The sequence below is a fragment of the Oncorhynchus gorbuscha genome, linkage group LG12 (assembly GCF_021184085.1).
Source record: "Oncorhynchus gorbuscha isolate QuinsamMale2020 ecotype Even-year linkage group LG12, OgorEven_v1.0, whole genome shotgun sequence".
NCBI lineage: Eukaryota > Metazoa > Chordata > Actinopteri > Salmoniformes > Salmonidae > Oncorhynchus > Oncorhynchus gorbuscha.
The window spans coordinates 28,224,742-28,252,710 of record NC_060184.1 but is presented as its reverse complement, the minus strand read 5'-3'; the positions used below and the strand labels follow the sequence as shown (position 1 = coordinate 28,252,710).

The window sequence follows — 27,969 nt, the reverse complement described above, 5'->3', positions numbered from 1 at the left end:
AGAAGCTTCTGATAGGCTAATTGACATCATTTGAGTCAATTGGAGGTGTACCTGTTGATGTATTTCAAGGCCTACCTTCAAGGCCTAACTCAGTGCCTCTGCTTGACATCATGGGAAAATCAAAAGAAATCAGCCATGAACTCAGAAAGAAAATTGTAGACCTCCACAAGTCTGGTTCATCCTTGGGAGCATTTTCCAAACTCCTGAAGGTAACATGTTCATCTGTACAAACAATAGTACACAAGTATAAACACCATGGGACCAGGCAGCCCGTCATACGCTCAGGAAGGAGACGCACGCGTTCTGTCTCCTAGAGATGAACGTACTTTGGTGCGAAAAGTGATGAGTCCTATATCGACATAACCTGAAAGACTGCTCGGCAAGGAAGAAGCCACTGCTCCGCCATAAAAAAGCCAGATTACGGTTTGCAACTTCACATGGGGACAAAGATCATACTTTTTGGAGAAATGTCCTCTGATCTGATGAAACAAAAATAGAACTGTTTGGCCATAATGGAAATGTTTGGAGGGAAAAGGGGATGCTTGCAAGCCGAAGAACACCATCCCAACCATGAAGCACGGGGTGGCAGCATCATGTTGTGGGGGTGCTTTGCTGCAGGAGGGACTGGTGCACTTCACAAAATAGATGGCATCATGAGGGAGGAAAAGTATGTGGATATATTGAAGTAACATCTCAAGACATCAGTCAGGAAGTTAAAGCTTGGTTGCAAATGGGTCTTCCAAATGGACAATGACCCCAAGCATACTTCCAAAGTTGTGGCAAAATGGCTTGAGGATAACAAAGTCAAGGTATTGGAGTGACCACCACAAAGCCCTGACCTTAATCCCATAGAACATTTGTGGGCAGAACTGAAAAAGCATTTGCGAGCAAGGAGGCCTACAAACATGACTCAGTTAGACCAGCTCCTTCAGGACGAATGTGCCAAAATTCACCCAACTTATTGTGGGAAGCTTGTGGAAGGCTACACGAGTTAAACAATTTAAAGGCAATGCTACCAAATACTAATTGAGTGTATGTAAACCTCTGACCAACTGGGAATGTGATGAAAGAAATAAAAGCTGAAATAAATCATTCTCTCTACTATTATTCTAACATTTCACATTCTTAAAATAAAGTGGTGATCCTAACGGACCTAAAACAGGGAATTTTTACTAGGATTAAATGTCAGGAACAGAGTTTAAATGTATTTGGCTAAGGTGTATGTAAACTTCCGACTTCAACTACACACACACACACACAACTCCATGCTGCAGCTCCTCCAGAAAGGGATATTAGAAAAGAGTTTCCTGCACTTAGGCTCTGCCCAGGCTTTCAACAACATTAACTTTCATCATGATTCAACCAGTTGCGTTCGATTTTGCATTATAGCCCAACTGTCGTTTTTTTTTTTATACAATTGCGGTTGGCCAATAGGGGGTGAAATGGCATCATATGGGTACATACATAATCACGATAGGAAAAAGGTTGACATCGCCCAACCCTAGTATGGTTGAAATGTTCATCATGGACCTAGCCTATTTAGCAAACATCTGAACACCATAAGTGACTAGGCTTACGTTAAATAATTCACGACACGTCATTATTCATTATTTGCATAGTGACTCGTGTATTGCATAATTCGCCCTTCTTGGACTAGTTTACAAAGATGTCTGCTGGTTAGCGCAGTGCAGGGTTGGTGATGGCATGTGCAATACCCTCACATTCCTTGGATTGTGGTTCTGAAGCCCCTGGACTCAGGGGGTTAAGCTGGTTGCTATAAAGGGAGCGAGGTCACAGGATAATAAAGACCTCTCTTGGACAGCTTGTAACTATTGGCTACAGTGTTGAAATCCGGCCTGTTTGCCTGGAATTTGCACACGCCCATATTTCAATCCCAAGAATGTGGAGATGGCAGGTGTGGCCTCCAGACGCTGTTCACTGGCGGATGTAGCTGTCCGTGTCCCTTCTGCACTCACACATACACACTGCGCTTAGACTTATTATACAGCAATAATCTCTGATTCAGACTCATCTTTTCTCATACACGCTTGCATCCAGAGGCCTCATCTCCAAATAAACCTTATCAGAGACCTGAGTTGTGTAACTAACTTGCAAGTATAATGTTACAGTATTATTTCTTACAAGCTTGTATGTACCTATAATCTATTTAAGGTATACAGGGGAAGTTGATGAGCTGAAAGGGATGCTTCTGGATTTTGGCAATGACGCCCTTTATCTACTTCCCCAGAGTCAGGTGAACTCGTCAATACCATTTTTATGTCTGTGCCCAGTATGAAGGAAGTTGGTGGGAGTTTTGCGAGCCAATGCTAACTAGCGTTCGTGCAATGAGATACTATAGACTTCCAGTCACTGCGCTTATGCTAGGTTGCAATTGTGCTAGTAAACAACTACCCTCAAACTGCACACAGAGACATAAAAATGGTATCCACAAGTTCATCTGACTCCCTTTTAAGTGCATGCTTGTGGCTACTCCCTGATGATGTGTATATATAGATAGATATAGATATATAGATATTATTTATTTATTTTACTCAACATTTCACTACAATGCCTAATGCATCATGCTGATATTTGGGTTCCACCCTCAAGCCAATCTTACAATTCCATCGCTTGAATGAGCCTCTAATTGTGTGCAGTGTTCCAGCGAGTTTTAATCACAGGAGCGAATAATTGAGAGTTGACAGTAATTGCTCTTGCCCTAACTTGAAAGCTTCATGCAGCCCCCGATTTCCAGAAATATCTGCCGTGTCTGTTAGCAGTTTTCCCCCCTCAGCTCTGTGACCCCTGACCCCTCTCGCCTCCCTTCACTCCACCACACGTCAACATGGCCGCCTCAGCCTAACCCAGCCACTGCTCCAAAGTTCCTTTATTTATTAACTCAGTGATCCATAAACATTCCCCTTTCTGATAAATAGAATAACATTTAGGAAGGGTAACTGTTGTAAGTTTGTGGAAGAAATGTGGGGAGTTTGTGTGAAGGGGGACTGGGATCAGAGGAGTGGGAAAAACCAGACTCGTGGTTTGTCATCCTGCTGGATTTAGAGACTGCGATCATCAGTCAACGGATTTCTCCTCCCCACCCCACTGCCGCCTCCTTAAAAACATTTTTAGTCTGCGTTTCTTCACATTGCTGCTCTCATTGACAGATTGGATAACAAGAGAATTGAAACACAAAGCTTGTCTTTTGAATGCCAACTTCAATTCCTAATCTTGGCCTATACTTTTTTGAAAGAGGGGAAGAAAAAAAACATTTGAAAGTTTGTTTCATGTGGAAGCCATAGTATCTGACGATATCTGTCGTGAATCCATAGTATAGTCCTCTGTTTAATACATCTTATTTGTCTGAAATGCAATCATGATCCAAAACAGATCTCGCAGATAAATAGGCAGCAGTGCTCTTTTTGATGGCTCCTCAACTAAAGATGTTTTATGAATCCAGTCCAACTATTTCCAATAACTCTACTTCATTGTGGACCATAATATCTCTGTCCCGAATTCCGCCGTTCAAGGCCCCTACATGGAAACTAATGGACAGCACAGAAAAGCAATAAATTAAGTTAGACTTTTCCATGGCAAACAATGCTAACTTAAGGGGGATATGTTTTTCATTAGGCATTGTTGTTTAGTATCAGGCTGTCACATTTTAAAAGGTGAATCACTGGCTATTTTTCTTGAATGTAAAAGTATAGCAAGGAGTCTCACTCCACTTCTATGTGGTAGTGTTAATGGGACTTACCTTGTCTAGAATATGCTAATTGTTCTAAGCCAGTTCCATACAACATCTGGTTGTCGTATTAACATGTCCAGCTAACTTTAAAGGGGATTTACTGCCTCCCCAGAAGTTGTTAGTGGTGAAAAATTCCCGCCAATAGCTTTTGTCCATCTCTGCCTCACCGTGCCATGGCAACCACTAATTATAGCATTCCATGGATTCCCTTTTAAAGGGAAGGAGGAAAAATACATCCATCTCTTGGCCATATTGCTCCAATCACACTGAAATATCCTGTGTGCGTGCGCTGTGATTGGCTGAGGCAGAGGATCGTCTGAGTCCACTTCCTGTTTGGGATACTGATTTCCTTGTTTTCGTTTCTTGTGTGTAATCTTACCTAGTCCCTGATGTGGGCTGTGAGGTCTGTGCCAAATTGTGACTGGTAGTGCAATACTCATGTAGGTTGCAGTGAATAGAATGTGGATAAACATCAAGGCTGCAGTAGAAATCATGATGTCCTTCCTTGGACATAAAGTTAGGACAGTCTGTCCATTTCCTGTCACGGCTGTGATCACGTGAGTCTCTCCCCATCTCCTCTCTCTGTCATTTGCTGTCATGAGCATTGTGTATATTGCATGTGAAGACATCTCCAACCCACCCCTTCCACCTCTACTCTCCCCCTGCCTTCACCCTTCTGGCCTTGCTCTTATCTGTACCGGGCCTGTGTGATCCGGTGGCAGTATCTGATTCCCTCTGACTCATGCTTGCACTCGGCAGCCCGGAGGCTTCCCACTGCTCTGGGAAGGTGCTGATGGTTAGTCCAGACAAATCCAGAGCAGCTGAAAGCTTCATATGGCAACGGGGAAGCCCAGTGCAGATCCTCTCTGTCTGCGTTTATGGCACAGGAGACATCACCACTAATGGGACTCTAGTCCTCTAAATCTTTTAGCTAAGCTTTACAGATTCTTCATGCACTGCAGCAGTGTGTGGGGTTTTTGTAGATTAGAAACACAAAGCTGACCTAAAAGTGATGTGTTGCCTAAAACAGTTAGCGTAATAGATTCTTCATTCACTTGCACATCTGTGCATGTTTTTTTTATTTTGATATATTACCTAAAGAACAATTGATTGGTATTTTTAAAATGAAAAAAGTTACTCGAATGGGGCCTCCTTTTTGTTTATGTTAGTTTGAATACTGCGAGTTGTTCCCCACAAGGTGTGTGCTGCATTGCTGCTCAAAAACATGTTCCCCCTGCACGGATGCCGAGGCAAATCTGGTTTTGATTGGCTGTTACTTTGACTCCTAAATGTAAACCTGATTTACCTCCCTTTGTTTTGCAGCCCTGCAAGGCCTTTTCGGTTCCCCAAAAGGTAAGACCTCCCAAAAATAAATATATATATTATTAAGAAAGCTTTTCTCTCTCCTTGAGTCCATCAAAACCCAGCCGAGCTGTCATTCCTGTGTAGTGAAAATGGCTCTCTGTACCTGGAACCTGCTAACAGTCACTCATGCTCCTTTACAAAATATGCCTTTAAGTAATTTCTCTCATGTCAGAACACTGAATATACTTGAATAACTACAAAATATTCAATAATGGCATTTTAATGAGCACCTTCTACTCTTTTTGATGTTCTACTGGTGTATCCGCGTGCCCTTCTTTTCTGCGTGCTTATCAGTACATATCATATTCGTATAGTTCTAAAGCCATCAGCCTTGTGTTTAATCAATACCTGTCCTTCATCTTCAGCTATGCAGAGCTGATTGCTGATTGGCCAGTGGTGGTCCTGGGGGTGTGTACAGTCCTCATCGTGGTGTGTGCCCTGGTGGGTATCCTGGTGCCAGACCTGCCAGACTTCTCAGACCCTTTACTGGTGAGTAGGCCGAGCCGACGGAAGGCACAACACTTTCTCTATAGAAAATCTTGGTCGTTATGACCAAGATGGACAACATATTGTTTCGCACACACTAAAATCATTATATTGAGTGGATGTGAAAAGTCCAAGATGTCAAAGGTGAATTTCCTGGTAAACTAAAAAGATGTGCTCTATTTCTTCAGGGATTTGAGCCACGAGGCACAGCCATAGGCCAGCGACTAGTCACATGGAACAACATGGTGAAAAACACAGGGTACAAAGCAACCCTGGCTAACTACCCATTCAAGTATGCGGATGAGCAGGCGAAAAGGTAACAAGTATAACCACGCAGATCCTGTCCATTTGATGTCTTCCTCCTAACCCTCTAGCAGGCTAGATCAGGTTTAGGCCTCGGGCCAGGAGATGGAGTGATGAATGCTGCCGAGAGACAGACAGGCAGACACACTAAATCTCAATCCCATCCTGCAAAAGGATCGGTGGAGAGGTTGTTCTATCCCAGGCCCATCTTCCATTACTTATCCCGATCACTGGGGGCCCGGTGAATAATCAAGGGCAGGTGTGTGTTTGCGCATGCAAGTATGTGTGTGTGGACTTGGGGGGGCCTCCAGGGCCAGACCTGTCAGCAGGACTCTCTGTATCATTCTGCCTCAGCCCCTCAGTCTGCTCTGACAAACTCCTGATTAAAGGGCCATCCTGTCTGTCTCGGTCAGAGGATGTCACTCCCTGAAAATCCCTCTATGACCTGGCTATTATTATGATATTAAAAATAATGACAACAATATGATTGTGTCATACATCAGTAGAGTGATCACTATCACTGGCTTTGTCATCACTAATGGTTTGGCCTAAAACCATTTCCTTCATTTGTCTAAGAATGACCCTATTTTTAACTGTCTTTTTCATTTTGTTACCAAGTGAAAATAGTATGTATGCTTTAAGTGGATTACATCTCATTCTTTCATGTAGATCTTCAGAATTAAAGGAACCTTTTATACAAATGTATGAAATGTCAACAGTGTAATCACACTTCAACTTTTTTATTCCAGTCACCAAGAGGACAGGTGGGCTGAAGATCACTTTGACAGAGATAAAAGACAAGCTGACTGGGACTTCAGTAAAGACAGTTTCTTCTGTGATGTCCCAGGTACAAACTCTTCACGCTTCTTCTGTTTGTCTATTAAGGGTTTGTCGGACAATGCTCGACTGTGATGAAATGCTAACCAGATGCTCTTTACTGTATGTGTAGGTGACAGATACTCTAGATTAGTGTTCACATCTGCAGAGGGGAAGAACCTGTGGAACATACAAGCAATTAAATCTATGTGCAATTTGGACAATACACGGGTAAGTGGAACAGCACTGTTGAAGATGTGCCTCAGCATTTTCTAATTTCAAATGGTGCAATAAGCCCCATCATATTAGTCATGTTATGGCTGGAGTCTGATCTCCTTGGGTCAATAGTTCTGTTCTATTCTAGTCATACTCTGTTCTTATCTCCTGTTGTGTTGTCCCCAGGTGCGCTCCCACCCTCAGTACTGGAGCTTGTGCCAGCGCACCACTGACGCCTCCTGCTGCCCCAGCTGGACCCTGGGAAACTACGTTGCCATCCTCACCAACAAGTCCTCCTGCCAGAAGATCACAGAGCGCGACGTGTCACACACCCTCAAGATCCTGCGCTCCTGTGCCAAGTACTACCACAATGGAACCCTGGGTCCCGACTGCTGGGACATGACCACTCGCCGGAAGGACCAGTCTAAGTGCACCAACGTCCCCCGCAAGTGCACCAAGTACAACGCCATCTACCAGATCCTCCATTTCCTGGTGGACAAAGACTTCCTGAGCCCAAAGAACACAGACTACCTTATACCCACCCTTAAACACAGCATGTTGTTTTCTCCGACAGAGAAAGGAGAGACCATGATGAACATTTACCTGGACAACTTTGAGAACTGGAACTCCTCGGACGGCGTCACCACCATCACGGGGATAGAGTTCGGTATCAAACACAATCTGTTCCAGGACTACCTACTGACGGATACCGTGTATCCAGCCATAGCCATAGTGATTGTGCTGGTTGTGATGTGTGTGTACACCCGCTCTGTGTTCATCACCCTAATGACTATGATTGCCATCATCAGCTCCCTAATTGTGTCCTACTTCCTGTACCGCATGGTGTTCGACTTTGAGTTCTTCCCCTTCATGAACCTCACGGCCCTCATCATCCTGGTGGGCATCGGGGCAGACGACGCCTTTGTCCTCTGTGACGTGTGGAACTACACCAAGTTCGACAAGCCCAACGCTGAGCTGTCCGAGACAGTGAGCATCACTCTGCAGCATGCCGCTCTTTCAATGTTCGTCACCAGCTTTACCACGGCCGCCGCCTTCTATGCCAACTACGTTAGCAACATCACCGCCATCCGCTGTTTCGGCGTCTACGCCGGCACGGCCATCTTGGTTAACTACATACTGATGGTGACCTGGCTGCCAGCCGTGGTGGTGCTCCATGAGCGTTACCTGCCCAACATCTTCACCTGCTCTAAACCTCCCCACCAGCAGACAGGGCTTTGCACCCGCACCCTCTGGGCCAATCTGTGCCAGAAAGCAAACAAGTGCCTCTTCACCATCTCTGAGGCTTCCAGGATCTTCTTTGAGAAGGTTCTGCCGTGCATCGTGATCAAACTGCGTTACCTCTGGCTTTTCTGTTTCCTGGCCTTCACAGTGGGAGGGGCGTACGTGGTGTGTGTCAACCCCAAGATGAAGCTACCCTCTCTGGAGCTGTCTGAGTTCAAAGTGTTCCGCTCCTCCCACCCGTTTGAGCGTTACGATGCTGAGTACAAGAAACTGTTCATGTTCGAGAGGGTCCACCATGGGGAGGACCTGCACATGCCCATCACCATCATCTGGGGGGTCACCCCCGTGGACAACGGGGACCCCCTCAACCCCAAGAACAAAGGCAAGCTGATGCTGGACAACACTTTCAACATCGCCAGCCCGGCTTCCCAGCTCTGGATTCTCAACTTCTGCCAGAAGCTGAGGAACCAGAGCTTCGTGTTCCAGTCGGAGGAGCAGGACTTCACCAGCTGCTTCATCGAGACCTTCAAGCAGTGGATGGAGAACCGGGACTGTGAAGAGGCCTCTGTCTACCCCTGCTGCAGCCAGTCTACCTTCCCCTACAAGCAGGATGTCTTTGAGCTATGCATCAAGAGAGCCATCATGGAGCTGGACCGCAGCACCAGCTTCCACCTAGACAGTAAGACCCCCGGGCCTCGCTTTGACATAAACGACACCATCCGGGCCATCGTCCTGGAGTTCAAGAGCACTTACTTGTTTACACTGGCCTATGAGAAGATGCACCAGTTCTACCACGAGGTGGACACCTGGATTCAGGAGGAGCTGAAGAATGCCCCAGACGGGCTGAAATACGGCTGGTTCGTCAGCAACCTGGAGTTCTATGACCTGCAGGACAGCCTATCAGACGGAACGCTCATCGCCATGGCATTGTCCGTGGTGGTGGCCTTCGTGGTCATGCTCCTCACCACCTGGAACATCATCATCAGCCTCTACGCCATCCTCTCCATCGCGGGGACCATCTTCGTCACAGTGGGCTCACTGGTGCTCCTGGGCTGGGAGCTCAACGTGCTGGAGTCGGTCACCATCTCTGTGGCAGTGGGTCTGTCGGTGGACTTCGCCGTGCACTACGGAGTCGCCTATCGCCTTGCCCCCGAGCCTGACCGCGAGGGGAAGGTAGTCTTCTCCCTTGGCCGGATGGGTTCTGCTATCGCCATGGCGGCGCTCACCACCTTTGTTGCCGGGGCGATGATGATGCCGTCCACAGTGCTGGCCTATACCCAGCTGGGCACCTTCATGATGCTCATCATGTGCATCAGTTGGGCCTTTGCCACATTCTTCTTCCAGTGCATGTGCCGTTGCCTGGGCCCCCAGGGCACCTGCGGACAGATCCCCCTGCCCAAGAGGTTTCAGTGCCAGGCTTTCAAAGAGGGCACCACCAACGTCCCCTCGCCCCAGGGCAAGCATGGCACCAAGTACCAACTGGACAGTCGAGGAGGAGAGGTGGAGCATGAGCATTACGAGCTGGAACCGTTAGCCTCGAACCAAAAGAACGAGGAGAAACCTGCAGAGGAACAGGAGACGTGCACCCAGCTCTATAATGGAATAGCCCCCCACTCTGCCCCCTGCACACACATCCCCTTTAAGAGCAAGGCAGAGTCTGGCAGAGGTCCCTGCTCTGAAAATGGACTGGGCATACTGGCGACTGACGCCACACCCAGATGCCAGTACTCCCATAACACAACCTGCACATGTGGAGATCCCCCTCACCAGTCTATGGGTATGCAGTGGACCCCCCACCCATGTACTCAAACCACCCAGGAGTCCCCATTCCCCCTCACAGGCAGCCATGCCAACAAAGGCCAGACCCTCCTTTCCACTCTGGACGCAGTCTACAAACCAATGGGTTGCCGTATGCACTATGTCCACTGTCCCCCAGCCCATTTCCACCACTGCACCCCGGGCAGGGTGCCCAGACAGGGCCCTCACAACTGCCACCTCAGAAACTACTGTGTTCACACTGTCCCCCTCACAGGTGGCCTCCCCAGGGACCAACACTCTGCCCCAGACCCAGCTGGGCTGGAGGAAGTACACCGGACTGGAGCATCCTCTGGCCCTAGTGGCAGCCCCACCAGCCCAGCCCAGACTCACAGGCCTCCTGCCTCTGCTCTGGGCTGCACGTTAGCTCACATACACACAGGGTGCTGCATAGCCAATCATGAAACACAGAGGGAGGAAGAGAAACCGGTAAACGCTCCAAGGGATCAGAGCGTGGATCATTTTGTGTCCACTACGATGCAAAAGGACACTGGTCATAAGATGCCTGGCAACAAGAAGCTTGAAACCAGTACTACTCCTGTCACATGGGAAGAAAGTGTCAAAACGTGCAAACAGAACCCCAAAAAAGAGAGGGCATCCTCAGGATCTCCCAAGAAACTCTACTGTTTTAACAGGACTTTAAAAGTAAAGTGCAATTCTGTCGAGTTTAACACGCCAAAAGCTGATGCCAATGTGCCTGCTATTGCAATGAATTCAAAACCCGCATCTGAAAGTTTATGTTGACAGCAAAGAGACTATATCTAAAGAGTCAACTTTTGTCATATCAAGCTGTCATGAGCAGTGTCCCAGTGCAATTAAAGTGTTTGGGATATTTCACTGACCAAGTGCCTTATGTCGTTCATGTAAAAGTATGTCCCTATATATTCTGTGATTACTGTGCAGATATTGGTTTGATCAGTCGGATGTACTGTATTATTTTTGAGTACACTGTTTAAGGAATGGTGAACCATTGACTTTATTCCATAAGAACCACAGGCCTTAGTAGTCTGTTTCACGTTGCCACATGCCTTTTGGTCCAATATGAAAGATGTACTGTATGATTATAAAGTCATTTTAACAAGATTGTCTGTCTCTTTCCACTCCGCTCCTACAGTATGAAATGAAAAGTATATCGAGGGTTTGTTCAAAGGGCACGGTTTGAAATAACACCTGTTTCATTGTCTCACTGCTGCTAGAGTCTTCAGAAGATTGGCTCAGTCTGGCCTGAGGCCACGGTGCTGTGCTGGGCTCTTTGCTCTCCTACACCACACAGATGTTTGATTTCTAATCTTCACTCTCCAAAAGCCTGCATCACATTCCAAGCAGGTCAGAATCTTACACAGTAGGACAGAATCTTACACAGTAGGACAGAATCTTACACAGTAGGACAGAATCTTACACAGTAGGACAGAATCTTACACAGTAGGACAGAATCTTACACGGTAGGACAGAATCTTACACAGTAGGACAGAATCTTACACGGTAGGACAGAATCATACACAGCAGGACATCAGTAGGTCTGACATTTTTGCAGATGCTCTTATCTAGAGCGATTTACAGGGAGCAATTAGGGTGAAGTGCCTTGCTCACGGGCACATTTATTTGACCTAGTTGGCTCGGGGATTTGAACTAGTGACCCAACGCTCTTAACCACTAGACCATCTACACATGTAACTGAGCAATTTTCTAACATACAACAATGATGTAAAAGGCATGAATTATAAAGAGAATCTAAAACCCAGGAATAGTATAACTCCTGGGTCCTATCATTTCATTTTGTAACATATCGATTACATTCTGTTTACTCTCTTTGTTAAAAGTATCCTATAAATTGACCAATTCCATTCATTCAAAGTCCTGTGTTTTATTTGCTGTTCTGGCTCCTGCCATCCATCCCACCTAAGAGGTTTCCCTGGTGGTCCAAGATCTTGGCCAAACCTTCTGCTGCAAAGCAAACATATACATTAGACCACCAGGCTCTGCAGGCAGTATGACTCAGCACAACAGACCGTTATAATTATACTTTCAGTCGTGAATTAATGTCAGATATGCAGCTCTGAACTAGGCTACCAGACGCCTGTAATTATCTGTGAGAGAGAGGCCAAGGTGGTACTGTAGCCCATCTCCCTTAGTCTCCGACATCACCCACTCAAATCCACAGATCAAGTTTAACATTGATCAGGGGTACAGTGAAACTATATGGTGTGAGTGAGTAGAAATTCCTCAAGCAGCTGCAAAGTCCTCTTTTCTTTCGAATTGTTCCACTCCTTTTCCATCTCACACTTTATTGTGCATAGTTCCTGTCTGACCCTTGCCCAGACATTTCTTAGCTGTCAATCACATCTAGTTCCAGTCAGTACAAATCCCCATCCCTGTTCAGCCCTGACAATCTCTGAGGGGTGCAGATGGGACCTCTGTCACTCATAGGGGCAACTGTTTGAACCTCACTGGCTGGAAACTTTCCAAAATGACATGTCTCCTGTGTAAACTTGCCCTTGTTTACCGAGCCCCAATGTTTCTGCAGTCCTGACCTGAGGAATTTCACAGAAAAAAAGCCATATGCACCTTTGACTGACTGGGGAAGATGGCTATCCACATCTTTCTTTTGTGTGAACTCTCACTACAGGGAGAACTAGAAGAAAGACACGTGGCACAAATTGACAGACTTATCTCAGATGGTTAACGGAAGCATTCTGCCAATCTGATGTTTACCCGAGAAAATTGTACTCTGGGAGACTGCTCCTCATATCTAAGGAAGTTATTCAATCTACTCTTTCATAAACGGCTAGCCTCTAGTGAGTGTACTGTAAATTAGGCAGAGAATGATGAGTGGTAACCCATATTGCCATGAGTTGAGTTCCTTTAACTTGGTATTTCATTGTGCACCGCACATTAAAATGATCCAAGATGGCGTAGCAGTCAGACGTCCTGTCGTGTCCATTGTATATATCGTTTTACATATTTTTCGTTGCATATCCTTTAAAATATTTTGCTAAACCTCGTCATCTAAATACTCTCCTGCAACCCGCCTCACCCAATATGACGTGGATCTGCTTTTTTTCTCCTAAAGTATTTATATTTACTTCGGATCTGGAATCCCTCAACTGAAGCTAGCCAGCTAACTACCAGATATCAGTCAGCAAACCATTGCCAGCAGTCATCAGCTAACCTTCAGCTCGGAAAGCTCTCGCCAGTTCAAACAACGTGACTAACCAGAGCATAACAGTCCTGTTATTTTATCCCCGGATTCCTACCGCAAACTGAACATTTATCTGTTATTCACAACTAGCTAACCGCAATCCCGGATGACTACTCCTGGATAGCGTTTCCATCCCAGAGCAAGCACCAATTTAGCTTGAAGCTAGCCCGGCCAGGGCTCCTGTGCTACCACCGAAGCATACTCCTGGGTTACAACGTCGGCCTGCTAGCTACCTAGAGCTACTTGGAACCCTACTAATTCCACGACTGGTCTATCGACGTCACCGCACGAAGAGGCAAAAACAGACTTACCCCCATCGTGACCCTACCCCCATCGTGACCCCCCCCCCAAAGGCTAACTTTCTAGCCCCTGCTATCTGCTTGCTTGCTAACCCGGTCTGCTAACTGCTAAACTGCCGGGCCCTGGTCTGCTAACTGCTAGCTTGCCTGCCCGGTCTGCTAACTGCTAGCACTTGCTAACTTCTTGCTTGCTAACCCGGTCTGCTAACTGCTAGCTTGCCCTTGTCTACTAGCTGCTAGCTTGTTAGCTTGCTAACTGTCTGAATCGCCGTGTCCCCAGCCAGCCCAACCACTCACTGGACCCATATGTTCACTTGGCTACGCATGCCTCTCTAATATCAATATGCCTTGTCCATTTACTGTCTTGGTTGGTGATTACTGTCTTATTTCACTGTAGAGCCTCTAGCCCTGCTCAATATGCCTTAACCAACCATGTAAACTCTCATACAAACTAAGCTTGATGCCCTCAATCTCACACAAATTATCAATGAAGCTACCAGGTACAACCCCAAATCAGTAAACACGGGCACCCTCAGATGTCACCCTAACTAATTCGCCCTCCAAATACACCTCTTGCTGTTTTCAATCAAGATCTCGGCGATCACTGCCTCATTGCCTGCATCTGTAATGGGTCTGCGACCAAACGACCACTCCTCATCACTGTTAAACGCTCCCTGAAACACTTCTGCGAGCAGGCCTTTCTAATCGACCTGGCCGGGGTATCCTGGAATGACATTGACCTCATCCCGTCAGCAGATGATGCCTGGCTATTCTTTAAAAGTGCCTTCTTCACCATCTTAAATAAGCATGCCCCACTCAAAAAAATGTAGAATTAGGAAAAGATATAGTCCTTGGTTCACGCCAGACCTGTCTGCCCTTGACCAGCACAAAAACATCCTGTGGCGCTCTGCATTAGCATCAAATAACCCCCGTGATATGCAACTTTTCAGGGAAGTTAGGAACAAATATACACAGGCAGTTAGAAACACTAAGGCAAGATTTTTCAAACAGAAATGTGCATCCTGTAGTACTAACTCGAAGTTCTGGGACACTAAAGTCCATGGAGAATAAGAGCACCTTCTCCCAGCTGCCCACTGCTCTGAGGCTAGGAAACATTGTCACCACCGATAAATTTCAATAAGCATTTCTCTACGGCTGGCCATGCTTTCCACATAGCTACCCCTACCCCGGTCAACTGGCAGGCACCCTCCACAGCAACCCACCAAAGCCCCCACCATTTCTTCTTTACCCAAATCCAGATAGCCGATGTTCTGAAAGAGCTGCAAAATCTGGACCCCTACAAATCAGCCGGGCTAGACAATCTGGACACTCTCCTTCTAAAATTATCTGCAGAAATTGTTGCAACCTGTATTACTAGCCTGTTCAACCTCTCTTTCGTATCATCTGAGATTCCCAAAGATTGGAAAGCTGCCGCGGTCATCCCCCTCTTCAAAGGGGGTGACACTCTAGACCCAAACTGCTATAGACCAATATCTATCCTACCCTGTCTTTCTAAGGTCTTCGAAAGCCAAGTTAAACAGATTACTGACCATTTAGAATCCCACCATACCTTCTCCGCTATGCAATCTGGTTTCAGAGCTCGTCATGGGTGCACCTCAGCCACGCTCAAGGTTCTAAACGACATCATAACCGCCATCGGTAAGAGACATTACTGTGCAGCCGTGTTCATCGACCTGGCCAAGGCTTTCGACTCTGTCAATCACAACATTCTTATTGGCAGACTCGACAGCCTTGGTTTCTCAAATGATTGCCTCGCCTGGTTTACCAACTACTTCTCTGATAGAGTTCAGTGTATCAAATCGGAGGGCCTGTTGTCTGGACCTCTGACTGTCTCTATGGGTGTGCCACAGGGTTCAATTCTTGGGCCGACTCTCTTTTCTGTATACATCAACGATGTTGCTCTTGCTGCTGGTGATTCTCTGATCCACTGGAGACTCACATCTCCCTCACTAGATTTAAGCACCAGCTGTCAGAGCAGTTTACAGATCACTGCACCTGTACTTAGCCTATCTGTAAACAGCCCATCTATCTACCTACCTCATCCCCATACTGGTATTTATTTATTTTGCTCCTTTGCACCCCAGTATCTCTACCTGCACATTCATCTTCTGCCGATCTACCATTCCAGTGTTTAATTGCTATATTGTAATCACTTCGCCACCATGGCTTATTTATTTCCTTAACTTACCTCATTTGCACTCACTGTATATAGACTTGTTTTCTTTTGTTCTACTGTATTATTGACTGTATGTTTTGTTTATTCCATGTGTAACTGTTGTTGTATGTGTCAAATTTTTACGCTTTATCTTGGCCAGGTCGCAGTTACAAATGGTTAAATAAAGGTGAAATAAAATCAAATAAATAAATGGAGTCTGAGGCACAGCCGTATCCTGAAGTTCACCTTACATGACTACCATAGATTGGGGTGGCAGGTAGCCTAGTGGTTAGAGCAGTGGGCCAATAACTGAAAGGTTGCTGGATCAAATCCTAGAGTTAACTAGGTAAAAATATTTTCTGCCCCTGAATAAGGCGGTTAACTCACTGTTTTCCAGGAGGATGTCATTGTAAATAAGAATTTGTTCTTAACTGACTTGCCTAGTTAAATAAAGATATAAACAACCTGGTATCACAGATTCATTCAGCATTTTCCTAACATTGCACGAGTAGCCAATCTCATAAGAGGCATTTACCAGGGAAAATAACATGAATAATGTGGAACTTCAAACTGTAGGGGAGATATGGCTGGAAAAACAAGTGATGGAGACAGACATATCTTCCCTTATTCCTCTGCTCTCTCCCCACGCTGGCAAGGCCACTCCAGTGATCCATGTGCAGAAAACACCTGTTTCCAAAGGGTCAGTTGTGAAATAGGTCCTCTCTTCCCTGTGTGGAATCTGAAGGCTGATACCGCACCAAACACTCACAGCCGGAGCCCCAGGGGAAGATGGGAAAAGCAGTTATGCTCCATTAAAACTCCATGCTCTTGATGGCCACTCAGGCCTGTCTTTCTCGCTGAGGACAGATGGCAATCAGAAGTTGTCTGCAGGTGCTCCATCAACTCCTTTACTACCACATGGCCTCTAGCCTGGGTTGGGTAGTCTACCAGTACCTGACTGTTTTTGCAGTCAACAAGTACAGAAAACTGGGGGGGGGGGGGGGGACAGGCCTCTGGTCTCCAATAGAACATGGTCTATATTTTCCATTATCCCCTTCTGGAATAGAGATGGAAGTCAAAGGTACAGCTGTGCATTACTACTAAACCGCTGTTTTGCTTTGTAACCCCCCTTATCCCATACCCACCACACATACACACAACCCATACCCACCACACATACACACAAACAAAGACAAACCCTTAAGCGCTTTGCTTAAATTTTACCCACCAGGGGGAAAAGTGTGGGTGGTTAGAGCTATTTGCATGAGAGATCCTGTTATACTGAACTGGGCTTCACATGACCCAGATTGGATGGACTGTGTTCCCTGGTCTTTATACACTAACCAGCTCACAGTAGATTAACCACTCCGATCATTAGATTTCACCTCAGCTTGAACGGAAAGCATATCATTATATTTGTTTTTAACTGAGGTCAAATATTTGCTATGGTTATGGGGCAGCATTTATACAATTTTCCTGTGAGGGGAATCTGACCAGTGTGCGCCACTGTTCCAATAATACTACGGATCCCTGAAATAACTAAAACGGAGACCTGTAGTTTATTTACTTGGGAAATATTTGTTAATCTTCTCAATTTGAGCTCTAAGGTTCTTGCAAATTGAGTATTTGACGAAGCATAATAATTGTAGGATCTTAAATTTGATCACTCTTGTTGCTGAGAATTTTCCTGCAGATGAACTTCACAATTTACATAAATTCACAAAAACATATGAACAGTATTGCACTTTTAATGTAACCTAGTTTTGCCCAGCTAACTAATGGCCTAACCACCGATTAAGCAACATTATGGACTAAACATTAAAATATTGTAGATGCAGCTTTATTTTGCTATGACAATATAGGTCAAATTAAGATCCTACACCTGAACAGAAGCACTTTCCTATCATGATTTGTGGTTTAAGTTACAGTTTTTGTAGAACCGCACTGTGCTTTCTATCTTCTTATAGTTATAAGAGAAAAATCACATGATCATTAAGGTTACACTTTTACATTATCTCTATCAGCGATCCATTCCTGTTACTGAAACATGGTATAATACTTTAAGAGTTTTAAATGAAAATATGAGATAGTTAGAAAACTGAAATGGTTGTTATATGGTAGGCCTAGTTTACATGTACATTCAAAAACCTTTCCAATAACAGTAGATGTCTAAATGTGTGCTGTGTTAACACAGGTCAGGCAGGGTTTCCATAAAGGAGGAGTCTTAAACACTCCCACTAGGCACACAGTGGTTGAATCAACGTTGTTTCCACGTCATTTCAATGAAATTACGCTGAACCAACGTGGAATAGAATAGACAGACTATATTGAGGAAGTAGGGAGGAGATAAGATTCAGTGATTTTTTTTAAATCCTCAGAAAAAGTTCACAATTATTATTCAAATTTAGTAGAAAAATTGGAATGTTTTATTAAAAAGTAGCAAAATCTTTACATTAGTTATATTACAACGTGTAAATGTAAACCACGACAAATTTGCATTGTACACACTGCAAAACACAATAATCATAGATGGCAGCTCTGCTTCTAGCTCCAAAGCAATTTCGCAGTATTTTGATGTGTGTTATTTCTTTCATTAAAAAAATGAACTTTAAATTTTTTTTAAAAGCATTTCACTACACCTGCAATAACATCTGCTAAATATGTGTATGTGACCAATAAAATGTGATTTGATTTATACAGAAGTTAACATTTCACAGTTCCAATATTAGTGAATAAAGGTTGAGTGCCACCTAGTGGTCAAAAGCAAGCTATGCCAAATAACAGAGGACCCTCTCCATTTTGCCTGTAATCAATATGGTAAAGGTTCTTAATGCTATACAGACAAAATAAAAATGACTGATGTAAGAATTCACAGTACAGTTAAATAAGATATTCGCTTAAGCATACAGGCTGTGGAAAAATGAGTCAACAACATTAAGTTCCAACTGTCATATTTACAAGTGTGATATCCCCATTATTATCTTTGGCAGTGTTCTTTTTGTCCTTAAGAATCTTGGACATGAGCTTCTCATAGAACCATTGAATATCCTGTGTGTCCTCCGGCCACTGCAGGTACTCCCTCTTCCGGGCAAAGGTCCTAATGCCTTCATGTTTCATCAGTCTGTAATGGGGGACATTCCCCACGACCACCATGATGAGAACATCTCTGAGCTCCTCCAGCATCCTGCTCTGAGCCAGGGTAAAGGCCTCCAGGCACCAGCCGTCCTTGAGGAACTCTTTAGAGACGATACAAATGGTCTTCCTGCTCCCCCATATGGCGTCCCTGATATTGAACAGGTGATCTTCACCTGGGATGAAGTCTCTGACCTCGAAGCAGCAACGGAGGACGTTTCGCTCCGCAAACTGAGAGTCTAGTCTGTTCAACAGGGCGGTTTCTACCCACTTGTAGTCGTTGTTGCTGAAGCATAAGTAAGCGTCGTACCGAGGCCCATCAGCAGAAGGATCCCTCCTAGGGCCCTCAAGGATCCTGGCAGTCAACTTTTTGTAAACTTTGAAGAGGAATCCACGGAGACGAGCGAAAACGATTGATCCAACCATGATCAGGATGATGAGCGCTGTGCAGCCGATGAAGAGCGAGAGCCTCAGCTCCTGAACCAGCCTCTCGTCATCCTCCTCACACGATATGACTGAGCTGAAATTCAACAGGCTGATGCCATGGAGATCTGAAGGAAACTTACAGCTGAATTCATTCACGCCAGGGTCAGGAAAAGTCACGTTAGTCCCTTTCAGCCACGTCAGAAAGTCCTCCAGACCACAGTCACAGTGGAATTGATTCCTATACAGGTTGATCCAGCTGAGAGAATGGAAAGCTTCTGGATCAGGAGAGGCCAGGAAATTGTAAGAGAGGTCAACTGTTTTGAGACTCTCTGGAAAAATGTCTGGTTTGAGGTATGTGAGTGAGTTGAAGTGAAGATCCATCTCTTCCAGAGAGATGAGGCCTTTAAATATACCATCTGGGAGAGCCTGCAGGGAGTTAAAGCTTAAATCCAGACTTAAAAGCTTGCCAAGATGTTGAAATACATGCATACACTCTCCCCGTGCCCATATCATCTGCAAGGCGATGTTCCTTAGCTCAAGCAGCTTCAGAGAGTTCACAGCTGGCACTGAAATATTATTGTTAAGGGTGCACCACTTTATGAAGTTGTTACCATACCAGAGAAACTCAATGTGCATTAATTTAGCTAAGACTGTGTATACATCCTCTAAATTAGTTAACCTGTTGTTTTGAACATTAAGTATGATCGTATTAGGAGCAAAGACAGAGAGGCCATCTAAGGATGTAATCTTATTATCAGCCAAACGAAGAAGTTGGATGTTTGGTAGTGGTGCAAGAGAACCATATGTACCTAGTTCCCGAATAGAGTTTCCTGTAAGATCCAGAACTTGTAGGTTTGGAAGTCCTTTAAATGCCTGATATCCCAATGCACCAATATGGTTGTAAGATACATCTAGTTCTAAAATATTGGGTAGATTGTCAAACGTGTAAGAATAGATTTCCCCTATAAGATTGTGTGACAGGTTGAGCTTTTGTACATTTTGAAGACCAAAAAACGCGTCCCTGTCAATCTGGTTAATTTTGTTTTGGGCTATTGTTATGCCCTCTACCTCTCTCAGCGGACTGAATACTGCATATTGCAATGTAAATATAAAGCATTTGGACAAATCTAGAATCTTGACACTACTACTCTTGAGGCCCTCAAATGTTTGCCTGTCTGGGTCTTTCACATTGCTGAAACCAAATGATTTCCCCATGGTGCTGTGTTCCAGAATAAGATGGTGGATTTTGGTCCCTTGGATTGCATTGAAAAACAGTTTTGCCTTGTCCACATCGAATCCATTGGAAGATAAGTCAAGTGTCTCCATGGACATGTTCCGAAAAGGATTTCCACATCGTTTCCAGTCAAAGCCATACTGAGTCATGCTATTTAGATAGAGGCTGTTCAACTTGAGGAGCCGAAAGTGTTTGCCTTGAAAGCCAAGCAAATCTTCCTCACATATGCTTTCCATCCGGTTTAGGGAAACGTTTAGCTCTTGGAAATCTGTCATGTTCACAAAGAATAGAGCAGGTTGGATTCTTTTCACCTGGTTACCATACAGATCTAGTGTTTCCAAGGAAACCAGGGGCTTGAGATAGTCACCCTGTAAAATAGATTCAGTCAGGTCACACCTATACAGAGAGAGAGCTCTCAGGTTGGATAGTCCCACAAACGCATCTGGCTCAATTTGTAAACCTGTGTTATACCCTAAATAAAGCACTGCCAAGTTTTCCAGCCTTTGAAAGGTGTTAGTTCTTATAATAAGCCCATTCACTTGTTGCCAACTGAGGTCCAGTTCCTTTAACCCTTCAAGCCCAGAGAAGGATGTCTCATTGATCTCACTGATGTAGTTATCCCTCATATACAAAATGATAATGTATGGAGGCAGCGCAGGAACCTGATATAGAGACTGGCTGGTGCAAGCTGCTATAGAGCCATATATTGGGCATTTTGGGTTGCATTTCACCACCTGCAGGTATTCTCCAAAGATAGCCAGCAGTATAAGATTCCTCATCATCCCCCTGGCAAAAAGTAGAAAATAATGCAAATTATTTAAAAGGATTGCTATTCTATCACAGGGCTACAGTACATCAATTAATTGGATGTACAGTAAGAGTCAAAAGTTTGGACACACCTACTCATTCAAGGGTTTTTTCTTTATTTTTACTATTTTATACATTGTAGAATAATAGTGAAGACATCAAAACTATGAAATAACACACATGGAATCATGTAAACTCAACAAAAAAAAGAAACGTCCCTTTTTTAGGACCGTCTTTCAAAGACAATTCCTAAAAATCCAAATAACTTCACAGATCTTCATTGCAAAGGGTTTAAACACTGTTCCCATACTTGTTTAATGAACCATAAACAATTAATGAACATGCACCTGTGGAAGGGTTGTTAAGACACTAACAGCTTACAGACGGTAGGAAATTAAGGTCACAGTTATGAAAACATAGGACACTAAAGAGGCCTTTCTACTGACTCTGAAAAACACCAAAAGAAAGATGCCCAGGGTCCCTGCTCATCTGCGTGAACGCGCCTTAGGCATGCTGTAAGGAGGCATGAGGACTGCAGATGTGGCCAGGGCAATACATTGCAATGTCCGTACTGTGAGACGCCTAAGACAGCGCTACAGGGAGACAGGACGGACAGCTGATCGTCCTCGCAGTGGCAGACAACATAACAACACCTGCACAGGATCGGTACATCCGAACATCACACCTGCGGGACAGGTACAGGATGGCAACAACTGTCCTAGTTACACCAGGTACGCACAATCCCTCCATCAGTGCTCAGACTGTCCGTAATAGGCTGAGAGAGGCTGGACTGAGGGCTTGTAGGCCTGTTGTAATGCAGGTCCTCACCAGACATCACCAGCAACAATGTCACCTATGGGCACAAATCCACCATCGCTGGACCAGACAGGACTGGCAAAAAGTGCTCTTCACTGACGAGTCGCGGGTTTGTCTCACCGGGGGTGATGGTCGGATTCGCGTTTATCGTCGAAGGAATAATTGTTACACTGAAGCCTGTAGTCTGGAGCGGGATCAATTTGGAGGTGGAGGGTCCGTCATGGTCTGGGGCGGTGTGTCACAGCATCATCGGACTGAGCTTGTTGTCATTGCCGACAATCTCAACTCTGTGCGTTACAGGGAAGACATCCTCCTCCCTCATGTTGTACCCTTCCTGCAGGCTCATCCTGATATAACCCTCCAGCATGACAATGCCATCAGCCATACTGCTCGTTCTGTGAGTGATTTCCTGCAAGACAGGAATGTCAATGTTCTGCCATGGCCAGCGAAGAGCTCAGATCTCAATCCCATTGAGCACATCTGGGAACTGTTGGATCGAAGGGTGAGGGCTAGGGCCATTCACCCCAGAAATGTCCGGGAACTTGCAGGTGCCTTGGTGGAACAGTGGGGTAACATCTCACAGCAAGAACTGGCAAATCTTGTGCAGTCCATGAGGAGGAGATGCACTGCAGTACTTAACGCAGCTGGTGGCCACACCAGATACTGACTGTTACTTTTGATTTTGACCCCCCCTTTGTTCAGGGACATATTATTCAATTTCTGCTAGTCACATGTCTGTGGAACTTGCTCAGTTTACGTCTCAGTTGTTGAATCTTGTTATGTTCATACAAATATTTACACATGTTAAGTTTGCTGAAAATAAACGCAGTTGACAGTGAGAGGACGTTTCTTTTTTTGCTGAGATTACAGTATTACAGTAATCAATAAAGTGTTAAACAAATCAAAATATTTTATATTCTTCAAAGTAGCCACCCTTTGCCTTGATGACAGCTTTGTACACTCTAGGCATTCTCTCAACCAGCTTCAGCTGGAGTGCTTTTCCAACAGTCTGGAAGGAGTTCCCACATATGCTGAGCACTTGTTGGCTGCTTTTCCTTCACTCTGCAATCCAACTCATCCCAAACCATCTCAAATGGGTTGTGGTTGGGTGATCGTGGAGGCCAGGTCATCTGATGCAGCACCATCACTCTCCTTCTTGGTCAAATATCCCTTACACAGCCTGGTGGTGTGTTTTGTGTCATTGTCCTGTTGAAATACAAATTATAGTTCCACTAAGCGCAAACCAGATGGGATGGCGTATCGGTTAATTGTGCCTTGAATTCTAAATAAATCACAGACAGTGTGACCAAGCAAAGCACCCCAACCTCCTCTTCCATGCTTCACGGTGGGAACCACATGTAGAGCTCATCCATTCACCTACTCTGCCTCTCACAAAGATACGGTGGTTGGACTCAAAAATCTCAAATTTGGACTCATCAGACCAAAGGACAGATTTCACCGGTCTAATGTCCATTGCTTGTGATTCTTGGCCCAATCAGCTTTCTTCTTATTATTGGTGTCCTTTAGTAGTGGTTTCTTTGCAGCAATTCAAACATAAAGGCCTACTTCACACAGTCTCCTCTGAACAGTTGATGTTGATATGTGTCTGTTACTTGAAGTCTGTGAAGCATTTATTTGGACTGCAATTTCTGAGGCTGCACTCACAAAGAAACGTTCAAAGTTCTTGACATTTTCCGGATTGACTGAACATCATGTCTTAAAGTAATGATGGACTGTCATTTCTCTTTGCTTATTTGAGCTGTTCTTTCCATAATAGGGACTTGGCATTTTACCAAATAGGGCTATCTTCTGTATACCACCCCTACCTTGTCACAACACAACTGATTGGCTCAAAACGCATTAAAGAAAGAAATTCCACAAATTAACTTAAGGCATACCTGTTAATTGAAATGCATTCTAGGTGACTACCTCATGAAGCTGGTTGAGAGAATTCCAAGAATGTGCAAAGCTGTCAAAGGCAAAGGGTGGCTACTTTGAAGAATATAAAATATATTTTTATTTGTTTAACACTTTTTTGGTTACTACATGACTCCATATGTGTTATTTCATAGTTTTCACGTCTTCACTATTATTTCACAATGAAGAAAATAGTTTAAAAAAGAAAAAAATTCCTTGAATGAGTATGTGTGTCCAAACTTTTGTCTGGTACTATATCTCTCAGACTTGGAGTATCCCCTTCAGGTGAGACATCCCTTGGCTATAGAGAATTCACATGTATCTATCTGTTTGCACTGAAAGGTCCATAGTCCATTGGTTCTGTCCCAACCTGATAATGAAAATCCCATATTTGTGTGCTGAGTACACAGCCTTACTCTGTAGTCACAATGCTCACATAGGGCTGTTTGTATTATATGAATGAATCACTTCTATCCTCAAGTGTGTACACCAATCCCACTGTGCTGGTTGAATCAATAAACGTTGTTTCCATGTAATTTCAACCAAAATAATCAATGTGATGACATTGAATCTACTTGGAAAACTGATAGAATTTGCAAAAAGCCATCAATATAAGAGCATTTTATATTTTTTCACTCAACTTAACCTAATTCCAATGACATGGTGATATTTTTCGTTGATTTCACATTGAATTCACATTAGGTGACAACTCAACCAAATGTAAAGGAAAAATAGTAGTTGAACTGATGTCTGTACCCAGTGAGATGAGAGCATTGGGCAATTTAATTAGGGCCTCAATTTTTCTGATGTGGCAGAACTCTTATCATGTAAGCAGAAAGGTGTATCCTGCCACTTTTTTCGGTAAACAGCTGAGCAGTGGTGTAAAGTACTTACGTTTCTGGGGGTATCTGTGATTTACTTTCCTATAAAAATAGTAAAGTATATAAAATAAATGTACTTTTTACTCCATACATATTCCCTGACACCCAAAAGTACTTGTTACATTTTGCCAGGAAAATGGTCCAATTCACACACTTATCAAGAGAACATCACTGGTCCTCCCTACTGCCTCTGATCTGGCGGACTCACTAAGCACATGCTTCATTTGTAAATGATGTCTGAGTGTTGGAGTGTGCCCCTGGCTATCTGTCAATTTAAATAAACAAAACAATTGTAGTATCTGGTTTTATATATACTTTTACTTTTGATACTTAATAAGTATAACTAAAACCAAATAATTTTAGACTTCTACTTTAGTAATATTTTACTGGGTGACTCAGTTTTACTTTAGTCATTTTATATTAACGTATCTTTACTTTTACTCAAGTATGACAATTGAGTACTTCTTCCACCACTGCAGCTGAGTGATGGGGCTCGAAAACTGTAACCACTGATGGAACAAGGACTGACCATCCAATGGAACAAGGACTGATCATTTGAGAGTTTTGAAGCTCTACAGTTTTAGTTTACAATTACATTGTTTGCAAACAATTGAGTTAAACAAGCTTACATGTTGGGTTATGGTGAGGTTAGTTAGACATAAACTCGTGAGGCATGTATTCATTATATTTTTCAAGAATCAGAAAATGGATGTAGGTCTACCAATCCCAGATTCCCCCTTTAAATGTCCTTCTCTAGAGGCTGCAATTCTGGGATATTTTATAAAGTTGCCTTCCAAAGAACTGTGTTAATTAGACTCCAAGATGACAGCAATTGTTCAAAGGTGGTGCGTCAATGCGTCAAGTTGTCTTTGCAATGGAACCATTCACGTCTATAATTTACGGTCTAATTTGTTATAGTCGACATACGACCCCCAAAACAAGTCTGGGTACCAGTATTTTTAGCTAACATTCCACAATTGACACTTGTGTTGGCCCAATAAGAAGTGGAACGTTAACTAAAAATACTGGTAATAGCTGAACTGAGAGGGCAAACAGGCTACCATTTTTTTTCTTCTTCTGATATTTATCAACTATTGGCCGACACAATAATGCAATTATTAAAGTAGGCCTAAACAGTAAGTTAAAGGTAAAAGTTGTGACTTACCTGAAGTCATGCGCGCGCTGATAAGCCAAATATGCGTCGAGCTGGTGAGTATGTTTATGGGATAGGTTACACCCCTCTCAGATGAAGTCAAGTACTGAGCGCGTTCGTTTAGCATGGCCCGGTGCCCCGTGTGATGAACGAATCCCACTACTGTTTTTCATAAATTCCTTGTCAGAAACGGGGAGGATCGAACTACAGACATCATCTCTAAGCCCCCCCCCCACCACCGCTATACTGCCACCTACTGGTGGGAATAGTTTATAGACATCAGGCCCATAATCTCTCAGGCCCCTCTCCAACACCAGGGACCTCATTTATAAACGTTGTTCATGCACATAATCTGCCCCCAAAACATTCGTGCGCTGGTTTTCACACAAAAATTGGAGTCTGTAAAAGCTGAACATGACGTGAGAATGTGCGTATCCTCCCGTAAACTTTAGACCCTGCATATGCACAACAGTTTCTAGTGGTTGAACTATTGCATTGCAAGAAGGCAAAAGCAGCCTATTGCCAGCCTTGTGCAAATGGGGAATATATGATGACACTTATTCATAACAAAACAACAGCTAGCTAAACATAATAAAAGACCCAATCATTTGCAGTTAGCGAGAAGAGCAAAAATCTATTTATTTTATGGTTGTATTTTAAAAATAATACTATAATACTATTTCCTATGATGTATTTCATTTCCATTGTCAGTGCAGAATAAATTCCTCACCTTTACTGACTGGTGGTTTCATATGAGCTAAATAGCCAACAACAAGTTAGGAAGGCCATTTGTCCCATCTCTCATTTAATTGGACCCACTTCACAGTGATAAGTTATTTCAAGTATTTTGCTTTATTTGACCCGGTCCGAAGTGCAGTTAATGGTAGAACAGATGGTTCACCTTTTCCAATGACTTTTGAAGGCTACGTTTAAATACTATAATGTCACATTTCTCGAGTAGACAACATTTCATTTATAAACATAGATAAATATAGTAGATAAAGTGCAATCAGAAAGTATTCAGACCCATTCCCTTTTTCCACATTTTGTTACTTCACAGTCTTATTCTAAAATGGATTAAGTTATTTCCCCCCCTCCCTCATCAATCTACACACAATACCCCATAATGACAAAGGAGCAAACAGGTTTTTAGAACTGTTTGCAAATGTAATAAAAATAAAAAACAGAAATACCTTATTTACATAAGTATTCAGACACTTTGCTATGTATTGTATAGCACACTGTATTACTTATGCAACTAATATAAGGACAGGACATGAGACGGGAGTAGAAATTAACATGAGCATTGTTTATGGTGTTTCACAGGAAGAACATTCCAAGCATTTCAATGTGGGGGGGGGGGGGGGGGGTTACAGGTGCCCTAAAGGGACAAAACTAGAATATCAATACCCAACATATTCCTCCCCCCTTTACTTTTGATGACTCGTAATGAAAAAGTAAATATTCCTGTTTTGCATATTGTTTTCTTTTTAACATAAATTATCTTAATGTAAATAAATGAACTTTTCAGAATAAAATTTTATGAACTAGGGAAAGAGGGTAGACTGCCTCAGTTCCCAGATTTAACCCTGGGGTGTATTCTGCCCCAATGTCGGAGGTTAGTCTGAACTAAATAGTCAACCTGTCAGGGGGTCGTCTTTCTATTGCAGGGTGATGACGAGGTACAGGTGAGTCTACAGTCACTTTGTCTTTGAGTCTGAGTGGTGATGGTGTATGCCCAGACTGGGGTGTAACAGTACCCTGAGTAGGCACTCTGGCTGGTTCAGTTGAGTCTGGAGCACTTTCCACATTTGTATGTTGCTGCAGTGGATGTTCAGGTGATGGCTCGTAGTCATGGTAGGTCTCCAGTAGCTGATCTCAGTTTGGTCACTGGCAACAGTTGATCCACGTATCTCCTCCAGATGGTGTTTCCCGGTG

General features: G+C 43.9%; 2 protein-coding genes across 7 annotated transcripts in view; one reads left to right on the top strand and one right to left on the bottom strand.

Annotated features, from left to right (window-relative positions):
- LOC123990824 (protein dispatched homolog 1-like) overlaps nucleotides 1-11,072 on the top strand; it is an 80,804-nt gene extending 69,732 nt beyond the window's left edge. For all 5 annotated transcript variants that reach the window (XM_046291711.1, XM_046291708.1, XM_046291710.1 and 2 more), the window contains 6 exons: nucleotides 5,072-5,101; nucleotides 5,479-5,602; nucleotides 5,788-5,915; nucleotides 6,652-6,749; nucleotides 6,852-6,949; nucleotides 7,121-11,072. In XM_046291711.1, coding sequence (XP_046147667.1) covers nucleotides 5,842-5,915; nucleotides 6,652-6,749; nucleotides 6,852-6,949; nucleotides 7,121-10,735 — 3,885 coding nt within the window. In that variant the 5' untranslated portion in view covers nucleotides 5,072-5,101; nucleotides 5,479-5,602; nucleotides 5,788-5,841 and the 3' untranslated portion in view covers nucleotides 10,736-11,072. The remainder of the gene's footprint in view (nucleotides 1-5,071; nucleotides 5,102-5,478; nucleotides 5,603-5,787; nucleotides 5,916-6,651; nucleotides 6,750-6,851; nucleotides 6,950-7,120) is intronic.
- A 7,003-nt stretch (nucleotides 11,073-18,075) lies between these two features.
- LOC123990811 (toll-like receptor 5) lies at nucleotides 18,076-26,165 on the bottom strand. 2 transcript variants are annotated; one of them, XM_046291694.1, is made up of 2 exons: nucleotides 26,044-26,165; nucleotides 18,076-21,243 (listed from the first exon to the last, which is right to left on the bottom strand). In XM_046291694.1, the coding sequence occupies exon 2, from the start codon at nucleotides 21,237-21,239 to the stop codon at nucleotides 18,600-18,602; it is 2,640 nt and encodes an 879-aa protein (XP_046147650.1). In that variant the 5' UTR covers nucleotides 21,240-21,243; nucleotides 26,044-26,165; the 3' UTR covers nucleotides 18,076-18,599. The 2 variants fall into 2 exon arrangements, with proteins under 2 accessions (XP_046147650.1, XP_046147651.1); XM_046291695.1 differs by lacking the exon at nucleotides 26,044-26,165 and adding an exon at nucleotides 24,892-24,916.
- Nucleotides 26,166-27,969: the final 1,804 nt, after the last annotated feature.

Coding starts and splice junctions, on each gene's coding strand:
- LOC123990811 (XM_046291694.1), bottom strand. CDS start 21,239: ATGATGAGGAATCTTATACTGCTGGCTATCTTTGGAGAATACCTGCAG.